The 12516-nt window shown below is 33.2% G+C and overlaps 1 protein-coding gene across 2 annotated transcripts in view; it reads right to left on the bottom strand.

The window, feature by feature from the left end:
* LOC121410379 (cubilin-like) overlaps positions 1-12516 on the bottom strand; it is a 95898-nt gene that overhangs the window by 41422 nt on the left and 41960 nt on the right. For both annotated transcript variants that reach the window (XM_041602422.1, XM_041602421.1), the window contains exons 22-36: positions 12172-12358; positions 11559-11722; positions 10738-10919; positions 10313-10469; positions 9121-9305; positions 8597-8765; positions 6492-6673; positions 5696-5864; positions 5142-5329; positions 4624-4786; positions 3902-4015; positions 2372-2614; positions 1400-1532; positions 827-1020; positions 133-314 (exon numbers count right to left, since the gene is read on the bottom strand). In XM_041602422.1, the coding sequence (XP_041458356.1) occupies positions 133-314; positions 827-1020; positions 1400-1532; positions 2372-2614; positions 3902-4015; positions 4624-4786; positions 5142-5329; positions 5696-5864; positions 6492-6673; positions 8597-8765; positions 9121-9305; positions 10313-10469; positions 10738-10919; positions 11559-11722; positions 12172-12358 (2612 nt within the window). The remainder of the gene's footprint in view (positions 1-132; positions 315-826; positions 1021-1399; positions 1533-2371; positions 2615-3901; positions 4016-4623; positions 4787-5141; positions 5330-5695; positions 5865-6491; positions 6674-8596; positions 8766-9120; positions 9306-10312; positions 10470-10737; positions 10920-11558; positions 11723-12171; positions 12359-12516) is intronic.

Raw genomic sequence — 12516 nt, 5'->3', positions numbered from 1 at the left:
TGAATTGGAATACTTCTGTTTTTAGACACAACATTCTTCTTCACAATTCCATATTCATCATTCATAATATGCTGAAGTCAAGATGGCTTTCGTTCAAAGAGCGAAATTCAATGAAGTTTAACATAAACTCACCTTGACATAGTCATATGAACAGGCAGGGTCATTTTCAATATCCATAACAGTATAAGAGAATAGGATGAGTTCCCCTGCTGGTACAGTAACTGTCCACATTGTACTAGCATAGTGAGGGTAGCTGGATGGATATAGAGGAGATTCTATAGTCCCACTCATTCCACTCAAATCACCACCAAATTCTGAGAAGGGAAATAAATCACAAATTAAATTCTTCCTTTCTTAGTCTAAGAGGATATTCAAGAATGAAATCTGTGGAACATTTGATCATATCGTTTAGAGCACAAGTGGATAATAGATGACATGATTCCAATTATGAGAGTAGCATGGTGAAACAGTAAAGGTTTTTTTTTTTCATTATAAAGGAAATGTGAGATATCATAGACTATATATACATAAATTACTGTATATTTGGAAATATATATGTAAGCTATTTTGAGCATACATTTAATCATTCTAAGCTTAGCTATTTCTTACATAGTAACATCAAAATAGAATTTATAATGAAACTGTCCCTATCTCATACTGTGTAGCCATACATCAACATAAATATATAACTATATATAAATATAAATAGAGTATAAATATATCAACCCACTGAATCCACTAGCAGGTACCATCCCCTTTCTGCAGTAAAATATAGCATAAGGATTTCAGTGATCATTTTGGTTTGTATGAATAAAGACTGACTTACGCATTGCATAGGAAGCAAGGAATCCTGCACCAGAAGACTGAGAATCTGAACGGAACTTCATCCATAGACTACCAACAGCAGTAACATTACTAGGTATAGTGTTACCACAGTAACGACCAATCAAAGCACCACTAGCATCATCCTGACGAAGCTCTACATAGTCCTGACTACATACTGGCTCAAGGTTGAAGATACTGTGACAGGGGAAAATAAAATCATCAAATTGGGAAAATAGTGCCAAAATAATATGACCTTTCACAAAACTAAACCGTTCATCAACCGCCCCCCGAAAAAATACACAAATGAATGCACAAAAAAATGATCTTATACCTATTGCTCCCCTTTTCTTTTTTTAAAGAACTGCAAATAGACAGAAAAATAATTCAAACAAAATAATACAGATTACAAATTAAACTGAGAAGCCCAACAGGTGCCTATAGAACATAACTGGCTGAAATAATAATTACACTACTTAATTAACCATCAATTTACTACTGAAAACAAAATTAAAATATCACACTTCATCACTGATAGAAAGATAAAAAAAAAATAAAATAGTATAAGGTTTAGTACCTAAATGAAAGCTGTACTCTGTTTCCAGCTGATGCAGTAAAGACCCAAATACATTCTGTATCTTGAGGGTAGTTAGCTGGATATGAAGGGCTTACAATAGAACCAGACTGAGCAGTATATGTTCCACCACATGCTGTAAATTTAAAAAAAAAACATGAATAATCATACAACTCTGATATGATCATATGCCTTTACTATATACTAAACCTTGACAGAAAATTCAGTTATTGTATGTTATAAACCAGTGTACTAACATACGAAAATATTCCATGGATTCTTCCAAACGATGGGTGTCCTGAACAACCTGAAAGCATGCCAGGGGAGCATTTCATCAACATCTTGTGTCAGATAAGTTTTCACACCTGACAGTTTTCTTGCTTTTGATTGGCTGAGAAACACTGTTACTATGGCAATTGTCGGATAAAAGAGGAATTGTCGGATAAGACGTCATACAAGTCCTTTCATGAAAAGTTCCCCTGATATACAAAATGGAATCCAGGGTGGAAACAGGGTAGAGGAATATCTTGTTTAGGTTTCTGATGAACAATCATCCATAAATTCAAATCACTAGGTAAAAAGACTTGTATATCAAATATTGAAGAATAAATAAATATTATATTGATATACTCATTTTCTAAAATCAAACACATTGAATCTCTACAAGACACATGGATCCTAAGACTTCCAAATACCAAAAATATGCACTTCACAAATAAACATTTCTTTTCCCAAGGGTCCACGGATCTATTTCGCAGATGATTTTCTGTAACTATAACTGACACATACTGCACTAGATAATTTCTATAGAACTTTAGAGCAATATTTGCTTGATACTTTACCTAATGATATCTCGATACTAGTTTAGCAATATTGAATTTTATGATTCCAAAGCTTGCAGTAGCAAAGAACAAATGTCAGTATCTACATTCATTAAAACAAAGAATTAAAAATTTTAAAGTCTTGTTTTCCTACCTGATTCTGAAGTTGAATATGTAGCTCTGAAGCCAGTTAGTGTGATGCTTGTATCACTTGAGAAGGAAACAAAGAGAGATGGACCGGTGGAGGTGATGGGGATAGGGATGGTTGAACCACAGTATGTACCAACCTCTGGTGATGTATCACTGTTACCTTGACGAACCGTTACATAATCATGACAATCTGTTTCACCATTCGCTTCCAAATCCATATGGGTGAAGATAAGGGTTATACGATCCACTGCAAAAAAGGTGAATAGAAGGAAATAAGAGCACTTCAAGTCCTCTTAGACAACATTTACAGATAGTTGATAAAGTTGTTAAAGGGGTGGTCCAGGCTGAAAATATTTATATCTTAATACACAGAGTAGAATTCACTGAGCAAAACGCTGAAAATTTCATCAAAATCGGATAACAAATGATAAAGTTATTGAAGTTTAAAGTTTAGCAATATTTTGTGAAAACAGTCATGAATATTCATTAGGCGAGCTGATGATGTCACATCTCCACTTTCCATTTTCTTATGTTATTACATAAAATCATATTTTTTTCATTATTTCATACTTGTGTGAATAATATGTCTCCCTTATAATGAAATAAGTTGCAGCAATAAATATCTAATGCACTAAATCAGTTGTCAATCCAATTTTCTAGTTCTTGGAGGAAAAAAATTTGAATAAACCTTATTTCATATAATGAAATACAAAAGAACAAGTGGTGATGTGACATCATCAGCCAACCTAATGAATATTCATGACAACTGTTTTTACAAAATACTTCTAAACTTTAAAATTCAATAACTTTGCTATTTGTTGTCCGATTTTGACGAAATTTTCGGCATTTTGCTCAGTGAATTCTACTCTACTTTCAGCCTGGACCACTCCTTTAAAATGTTAAGGACATCAGAAAAGACATATATTGAAAATAGAAAACACAGCATAAGTTTTTTTTTATGGTTTGAAATTATAGGTGAGAGATACATGATTTTTTTGACATTCTTATCTGTCCACTGAATCTGCATATTATTCCTGAATTATCACCTATCAAATTTGATCTCTTAAATTCATACATTAAAGCTGGATAGAAAAGTAGGGTTTGACTACTTTCAATGTATTTACCATTAGTTCATTCATTCATTCAATTTATTTATTTACTCACCTCCTTACTTACTTATTCACTTACTTATTTATTTTTGTTATCTATTTATTCATTGATTTATTATTTATCTATTTCTTCATTCATTTATATATTTATTAATAAATTCATTCATTCATTCATGTCTTGCCATTTACTCTCTACAGTTTTACTGAATGAACAGTATTTTTGTGTCTTATAGCAGGAATCCAGTTCACTTGTCTTTCTTAGTGGCATTCCTGCATTCATTATTGTTCTGTACATATGCTGAAATAGGACTGAAAGCTAGAAGACTCTGAACAGGGCTCATGTTGAGAGATGCAACTCAATCATTTGTGAAGGTGCTTTATCTGAGGGTAATACTTGACCTTAGTATACTTTCTTAAATACTTACGTGGATCATCTGTTTCTATAATCCATGAACAGTTCTGATTGTTAAGGTAATTGTTGGGATAGTTAGATGTCTGTATGTAGCCGTCTATACTAGCATCCCTTCTGCCTCCACAAGCTTAGATGATAAAAAAAAAAGAATTTAGTCTTTAGGATCATAAGACTTAACTGAAAATGAATGAATATACTAAAAACTACTATTCAAAATCACACAGGAATGACTTGGCATATGCCATTAAAAAAGGGAAATATTACCTATATCTGTAATTTTTCCCCTTGAGCTATTTGTTCACTCCGGAAAACATAGAAGAAAATTTCCAAAACCAAAATATCAATCACACAAAATCAATAAGACACCCTTTTTACTAATGTATTGTGTTTAAGTAAAAACAAAAGAAAATCTAAAATAAAAAATAACACCCTACTTGGGTGAATGATGTCCAGTAGTCATAATATTAAACCAATTCTTAAAAATGCATATTTATTCATTAAAAAATACATGCTAAAATGCATTTCTCATGTCAACGCACGTTTACAATGCTGGTACATTTATTAACCAAAACCTTGATAAGATTTAGCACAATCTTGAAAATGTCATCAGGACACATCACATTACAACTTGAATCCACAAAATGTCATAATTTCTTACACTCATAATGGGACTCATTTAAGAACATCTGTATACAACTTCCAATCACAAGAAATTGAGTTGAAATAAGAACCTACCCGTTTCATATGATGCTGTAAAACCAGTATGGGACACGCTCCCATCACTGTACATATGGACGTACATCTTGTTGTCAGTAGAATAATACGTAGTTGGATCTGGGAGTGCATTACCACATACTTTAGCCAGCACAGGTGAGGAGTGGCTTATACCATCATGGAGCTTAAACATAAACAATATTACCATTAATTCAATTATAATATATTGTTAAGGTTATATATAAATAACATATTCCATGGTTGTCCAATCAGAGGTAGACATACAAATTATTTGTCAAGAAACTCCTTAGGTACTATGTCAGAAATGAAAATTTCTATTAGCACCCTTTTCTTCAAAACTATTTGTATTGTAGTCAGTGAGTAATTACATGTACCTTGTTCTTGAAACTTTTGAATGGTTCTAAAAAATAGTGTGTAAAGCACTTGAACTATTCAATAATGACAATGACAACCACAATAAAGAACAATAGCAATAATGACTATAGATTACATTTTCAATAATTTTCAAGAAAAATTACCTCCACGTAATCAAAGACACAGTCTGTAGCACCCTCAAGGTCAAAGGTCAAGAAAGTAAAGGCGACTCTATGATCCTCATCAACAGTGATGGTCCATGAGCAATCAGTGTAGTGTGGGTAATAAATACTACCAGGGACGGTAGGTGAGTGAAGTGATCCACTAGCTGAGGTATAGTTACCACCACATCCTAAAGGTAGATTTAAAAAAAATATGATCCAAATGAAATTATGGGCTGTAAACATTGCAGTCCTTCTCTCCTTGTACATTGATACAAGTGAAGAAAATATGTAGAGAACTATACTTCATACAAGTGGCTTTAGAAACGCATGATCTATCTAAAAATATTTACCATGTTATACTCTATCTGTCAGTCTCTTTCCATCCTTCCACCCCCCTGTCTCTCCATCTTCCTCTTCCCCTCTGACACTTCCTCTGTACTTCTCTCCTCTTTCTTTCCTCCCTCCCTCCCTCCCTCTTCTCTCTCTCTCTCGTTATCCTTTAGTCCAACAAAATTTCATAATAATTTAGCAGAAATGTAATCTGACGGACTTACCTCCGGGATTAGCTTGATATGATGCATGGAATCCTCCTCCGTTAACAGAAGAATCAGTCCTGAACCTAACAAACATCTCATTACCAACCGATGAGACAGCTTGAGGTTCACTACTTGTTTCACATAGCTGCTTCAATAAGAACCCACTACTATCACTTCCAGAATAGATCTATAAAAAAAAAACACCACGGATCAGTAGCATGTCAATATTCCACAGGTAAATCTTAAGTCAAATACAGAAATATGATTTAGATTGAAGCACTCTGATCATATTTTTGGTAAAGCACTATATAAGTACCTGTTACGTATGTATGCATGCATGATCTTTTATTTAGGATTAATAATTATTTTATGATTTCTATTTAGTAATATTGCTAAAGAGAGTAAAAACATCACTGAACATCAAGATACTGAAGATCTAAATGTATTAGAATCATTTTAGAGCCTGATTTTACCTAAATTAAGCCCCCCCCCCTCCTTACTATTAGGTAACTTTAATGATTACATCTCGCTCATAATAATCAGAACTTTGTTAGTTCATAAAGCAATCTGCCATTAATAAAATATTTATTTTCAAATGAACGATTTCCTTTCTATTTCTCAAGTGTGTGCAGAGATAAAGCATTCCCCCACTTCACATTATCCCATGTATTTTCTGGAGTAGTTCACATCAAATAGAAATAAATATAATTTACATCAATGTAACATACCAATGCCAGAGTTACATCATTAACTCTAGATTACTCTCATAAATCACATTCATAATGCAAACAATCATTTAAATGAGATTGATTACCTCCAGAGAATCAAAGGTACAATCAACACTATTCTCTACATCAATGTTGTCAACTGTGAGAGTGATAGAGCTGCCTGGATCCACAGTAATTGTCCATTCACAGGTACGGGTATGGTCATAAGGATCAGGGTAATTAGGGCTAGACAGTGTACCACTGTTCCCTGTTAACTGGTCACCACAACCTGTATCATTAAAGAGATTGCCTATGGTAGTTAGTGGACCCATAATACTATGATAATCCAATTACCAATAACCCTAAAAAATAACAAAGGGTTGCAGAGGCAGAAGACATTTCGTATCTCTTTGATGTAAAAAATGCATCTACTGATAAAATTTCAAAAGAAAGTACGATGCGAAGAGTTTTCGGTGCAATTTTGACAAGGATCTTGATTGAGTGTCTATATAAAAATAAACCCCTCAATAAAAATGAGACAATGCATATTTTACATCATTCAAAAGATCATTTAATTCTCTTTAAAATGATACCATGCTTGTTATGATCATTCCATCACGAAAAAAGCAGGATTCATGAGTGTTGGATAAGGTCTGAATTGAAAAGCTGCAAAACGAGCAGAAATAGTCAGGAAGGGTCAATACAGAACATGATTCCTTTGTCTGTGTCAATAGAGATGAAAATCCATTCAAATCAAGCCCCTGCTTCTGTAGTGATGGTTGTGAGAGATAACATGGTTTGAGTCGGGGTTTCAAATACCCATGCATATTTGTTTGTTTATCATGTTTTTGCTTGTGCAGAGGTGTGTTTGATTCCATGTTAATGTTGATGTTAAGTAGCATGAAAACAATCCAAAGAAACTGCTAACAAACTCACTCATCAACACTGAAAAAATATTGTGTCATTTTGCAACTTTTGAATTTTGACCCTGCCCCACATTTCAAAGCACTGCACCTCCACGTGAACCATAATCATATCATTTAGGGCATCATTTTAAAGAAAATTAATTTCCTTCAGCAAGAAACTGATCCACAATGTGCTGCACTCTACCCAGGTGAGGTAAATGGGTACTGGTAGGAATTCCTTAAAAAGCTGGGTGTGCTATGAACGCCTAGCTTCGCCGGGTAATATAGGAGCGCCTTGAGCATCTAACAAGGTGGATATGTGCGCATTATAAGTACCCTATATTATTATTATTGAATGATCTATTCATTGATATTAATTACACATTGATATTTACTAAAGCCGATGAGGAATTATCGATTAAAGTCAAAAGAACCGCTGAAAAACTCACTCATCACCACGGAAAAATGAACAGTAACTTTCAATATTGTGTCATTTTGCAACTTTTGAATTTTGACCTTGCCCCACATTTCAAGGCACTGCACCTCCATGTGAACCATAATCATATTATGTAGGGCATCATTTTAAAGAAAATTAAATGCTCTATTCATTGATATTAATTACACATTGATATTTACTAAAACCGAGGAGGAATTATCGATCAAAGTCAGATTTCCAAACTCTTTTTGAGGAGTTTATATAATATACTTTCAAAATAACTGGGACACTTTGTCCAGCTGTGTCTGAAGAACATAAATGTTTCTTAACTTTGATACACCATATCTGATCAAGGCTTTAAACAATAAAAGCATTAACAAGTTAAATCAGGGTTTTAATAAACTAGGGTGCCTAAACTCCAAGGGGGGGAGGGGATATAAGTTTAGGTTAAGATGGTATTATCTTGGCTTGACTTCTGGACTCATGCTTTAATGGTAGTAACAAAAACTATGTAATAATCATTAGCTGACAGTAACTATACATATAATTATCATTCCAAGAAACCTTTTAACATTTCGAGTACTCAAAACGCTGATAATTCAATGATTTGTTAGAAATAAATTGCAAATTTAGTAGCCCATAGAAGTGTAATCCAGGTTAAGGTAAATATAACATTTAAAACATAATACTGCTAGGCATTTTACCTCCCATGTCAAAATAAAAGGGTACATAACTCAAATATAGCCAAGATATATGTATAATAAGTTTCATATACATAGATTGCATAGATAAAATAGAAAAAAAAATTATACCAACAACCATGCAGTATACATAGGATCAGAAAAAGTATAAATAGACAAAGAATCCTTACCATCAATCTCATAGTATGCCTGGAATCCAGCAGTCGCCACACTGGAATCAGAATGAAACTCTACTCTCAAGTATTGCTGTGTAGATTGGTATGTAGTACCTGGTGGTACAGGTGTAGTACCACATAACCTAATAAGCTCATTATCAGTGGACACCTGCCCATCTACAAGCTAAACAAAATCACCAAAAAAAAATTAAAACCTATCGAAAAACTTACCAACAAAAACCTAACTCTTGCTTCACAAAGGTACAATATATATCAAATGTGCAAAAACATCTCTACATCCATCCAAAATCAAAAATTCAAAGTAAATATTTAATAAGGCTTTAGTTTTCTCACTCATTCTTCTTTCTTATTCTCAGATATGAGGCTTTGGAAAATATTGCAAAATACACAAAAGCAGCTACATTGTTCTTTATGTGTGTGACTGCCCAATCAATAGCTTTTTTATGAGCCTTGGCAAAGCCTTGTCTTCTATATCATTCATCAAACAAATGGATTTAACAAGATCCAAGTTGACCTACCCTGACATAGTCATAAGCACATGTGCTATGTGATTCAATGTTGAGATCAGTAAATGTAAAGTTGATTGTGTTTCCAACAGTAGACTGGATAATCCAAGAGCAGTCTCGGTTATGAGGGTATGGCTCAGGGTAGTTAGGAGATTCAATGTATCCAGAAACAGCTGTTAATACAACCTCAGTGCAATCTACAGAAAAAAATGAAAAATTATTAAGCACAATTTAGGAAATTTCTGCAATCTGAGAACCAACTAGCACGACTGACTTGTTTATATCATTATTAAATAAATAACAGGCAGTGTCTCAATATCAAACTATAAATTCAAACAATAACTCCCATGACAACCAAAACATGAAGTTGTGATATTTGATGGTAGTGGAACTGACAATGATAGATTGATGATTAATTCTATTTTTTTTTCAATCTCAAAAGTTGATTGGAAGATCCTGTTTTGTTTCCTTATCAGTTATGAATGTAAAAAGGGAGTAGCCTAGATAGGCCAATGGCTTTTTGTTACTCCCTCACATCCCATTCATATACTTTATATTTTATGTTTGTCTTCAGTTGTCAATTTTGTCTAAATAATGTACAACTGTCAATGTTGTATTTACTCAATTAGATTAACTCACTATTACATTGTACCCTGTTTTTTAAGAGATGTGAAATAAATGAATTTGAATAGTACATTTTGGGTATTTTTATTCAATATTTGAATGTGGACACAAACAAGCATTATGATTGGAGATATATAATGTCCTGCTATAACATTGCACAAAAAGAGTTAAAATGCAATGAAATACCTCAAATCAATAGGATTCTGCTTTGTTACTATTTTCACATCAAATTTCATCCCCTTCATGTTTTCAATTGGTTTATGTAATGTTCCATTCAAAGGGAAGTTATGAATTATAAGCTCTGCTTTTTAATATTTTCCTTTCCTACTTTAACTTTCTGTGTCTCGAACCTGCATCTTCCTGTGTTATTAATATTGTAACATTTCTCAGGAATTCCATACTTCATTATTAGTCTTTGTCTTATGTTATTAATGCTATATCAATACTATTTTTTATATATGAAAAATAAGCCAAACTGATATGAACTTAAATTATATTTCATTTCCTTAATCCTAATGGCAAATGCATTAAAAAATAGTCATCTCAATGAGCATTATGAAAGCCTTTCTCCTACTGATACCTTCTTGATAAGTAGCTGAGAATCCTCTTCCACTGACAGAGTAGTCTGACTGCCATTCAACACGCATACCATTGCCTGTAGAATGAATAGGTTCAGGGATTGTACTTCCACAGAATGTCCCAAGAATTGGACTTGTAGTATCTAAACCATCAAGGACCTGGACACAACATACACGTAAATAGACAGATATGAGCAACAGTTACAAATTAGCTTCAGTCAGGCAACGGTAGATCTCGATGTTCAGGACTTAATTACACAAATCTGGGCAATTGATCACAAAGTTGAACTTCTCTGATTGTATCGTATTAACAAGAGCCATCATTATAATGAAATAAAAACAGAAAGGACTATTCCAAACAATAGATACACTAGCAAGCAATTTGTTTATTAGTATTTAAAGAGAAAGATTCAGTAAAATATTGTACCTTGACATAATCAAAAACACAGGAGGAGTGATCTTCAACATCAAAGTCTGAGAAGGTGAGAATGATTTGTGACCCTTGGGCTACTGACATTGTCCATACACAGAAAGCATCATGGTTATATGCATATGGGTAGCTTGGTGATGTAAAACTACCTGTAGGTGACGTTAAGGTTCCTCCACATCCTGATATAGAAAATTAAATAAAGGTAAAGCTAGTAATATATACAATTATAAACTATTTGAAACAAAATACACTGTAAAAATTTAATTGATTTTAATCAATATCACATTTGTTCTTTAATAATTGACTCTGTCTCATCAAGAGAAATCCTATTAAGGTTAGTGTTGTGATAATGGTTTTTGATTCAGAAAGATACAAGGACTAGGTTCAGGGGTCCATTGCAGAAAGAGCTGCGTTTAAACACAGGCCAAAAAATCAATCGCAAGTCCAAAATGCGCGCAGTTGATTGGTTGGAAATCAAGTTGCGCCTAAACTTTAAAGTTGCGATTGATTGCAACTCTTTCTGCAACGGGTATGGAATCAGATTTGAACTTTATTTTGCAGATTTTCCATCTGTGCATGAGTTAATTGAGCAGATGTCAATGAATGCAATTGATCCAATAATCATCAGTTTTTTTAATGTATTCATAGGATAAAATCATCTACAGCCATACTATCAAATTAAATGGTACTTTTATCCTTATGCAAAATTAACAAATAGACACACTCAAAGCTATAATTCATAAAAACAATTGCAGGAAAAAACAGTGTCCATTAGTTAATAGTTGATGAGGATAGTAAAGATGAATATTAGAGATCACCTGTTGCTGTAGAATCAAAGGATGCAGAGAATCCTGTGGCAGTGACTGAGGCATCAGAGTGGAAATTGATTCTCATTTGATGACTATGAGATATGAATGTAGTAGGATTAATAGATGAACCACAGTAGGTACCAACTAATGGTGAACTTTCATAACCACCATTCCTACAAAACAAAGATACATAATAAGATGGTTATTACAATTGATACTTTTCTCAAAGACAATGACCTTTCCAAAGTGGTTTCATATACTCTTCAGATTGAATAAATCAAAATTATTTTTTTTTTGATTGATAAGATTCATATTGTTTTTTATGAAGTGCTTATCACATTGGAACAACGTCTTTAGGAGCTTTACAGATATTATTACCCTGGTCATGATGTAAATGTTGAACAAATTAAAGTCACAGGAGTGAGCTTCTCGTCTTTTTAAATGTCTATTGATTCACTCACATGCAGTCTTATCACAACTGTATTTTATACTGGAGAAGCTGAAGTATAGTTTTGTCAATATAAATAATACAGACTTCTTCACTGCATATTAAGTACAAGATAGCTCATGCTAGATGTTGAAATGGGTTGAATTTGAAATAGTAAAAGTCATGAACACTTACCTGATAGTGACATAATCATACACACAACTAGAATGAGCCTCTAAGTTAAAGTCTGTAAAGTTGATAGAAACTTGATTTCCAACTGGAGCATTGATGGTCCACACACAGTCTCTATTGTTAGGGTAATTGTTGGGGTAGTTGGGACTTGAAAAGACTCCAGTATCACCAGATAAGGTTCCACCACAATCTGAATGGAACACATAAACATATCATTTCTTCATAATTTATGTAATGTATTGAGTTATATTTTTTCACTCCAAATATAGAATATTTGATATCACGGTAAAATATTTTTTTTTTATTAAGTTGACAATAATTATACTACTACAATACCTGAGAAGCCTG

The sequence above is a fragment of the Lytechinus variegatus genome, chromosome 3 (assembly GCF_018143015.1).
Source record: "Lytechinus variegatus isolate NC3 chromosome 3, Lvar_3.0, whole genome shotgun sequence".
Classification (NCBI taxonomy): domain Eukaryota; kingdom Metazoa; phylum Echinodermata; class Echinoidea; order Temnopleuroida; family Toxopneustidae; genus Lytechinus; species Lytechinus variegatus.
This window is presented reverse-complemented; position numbering and strand designations above follow the sequence as displayed.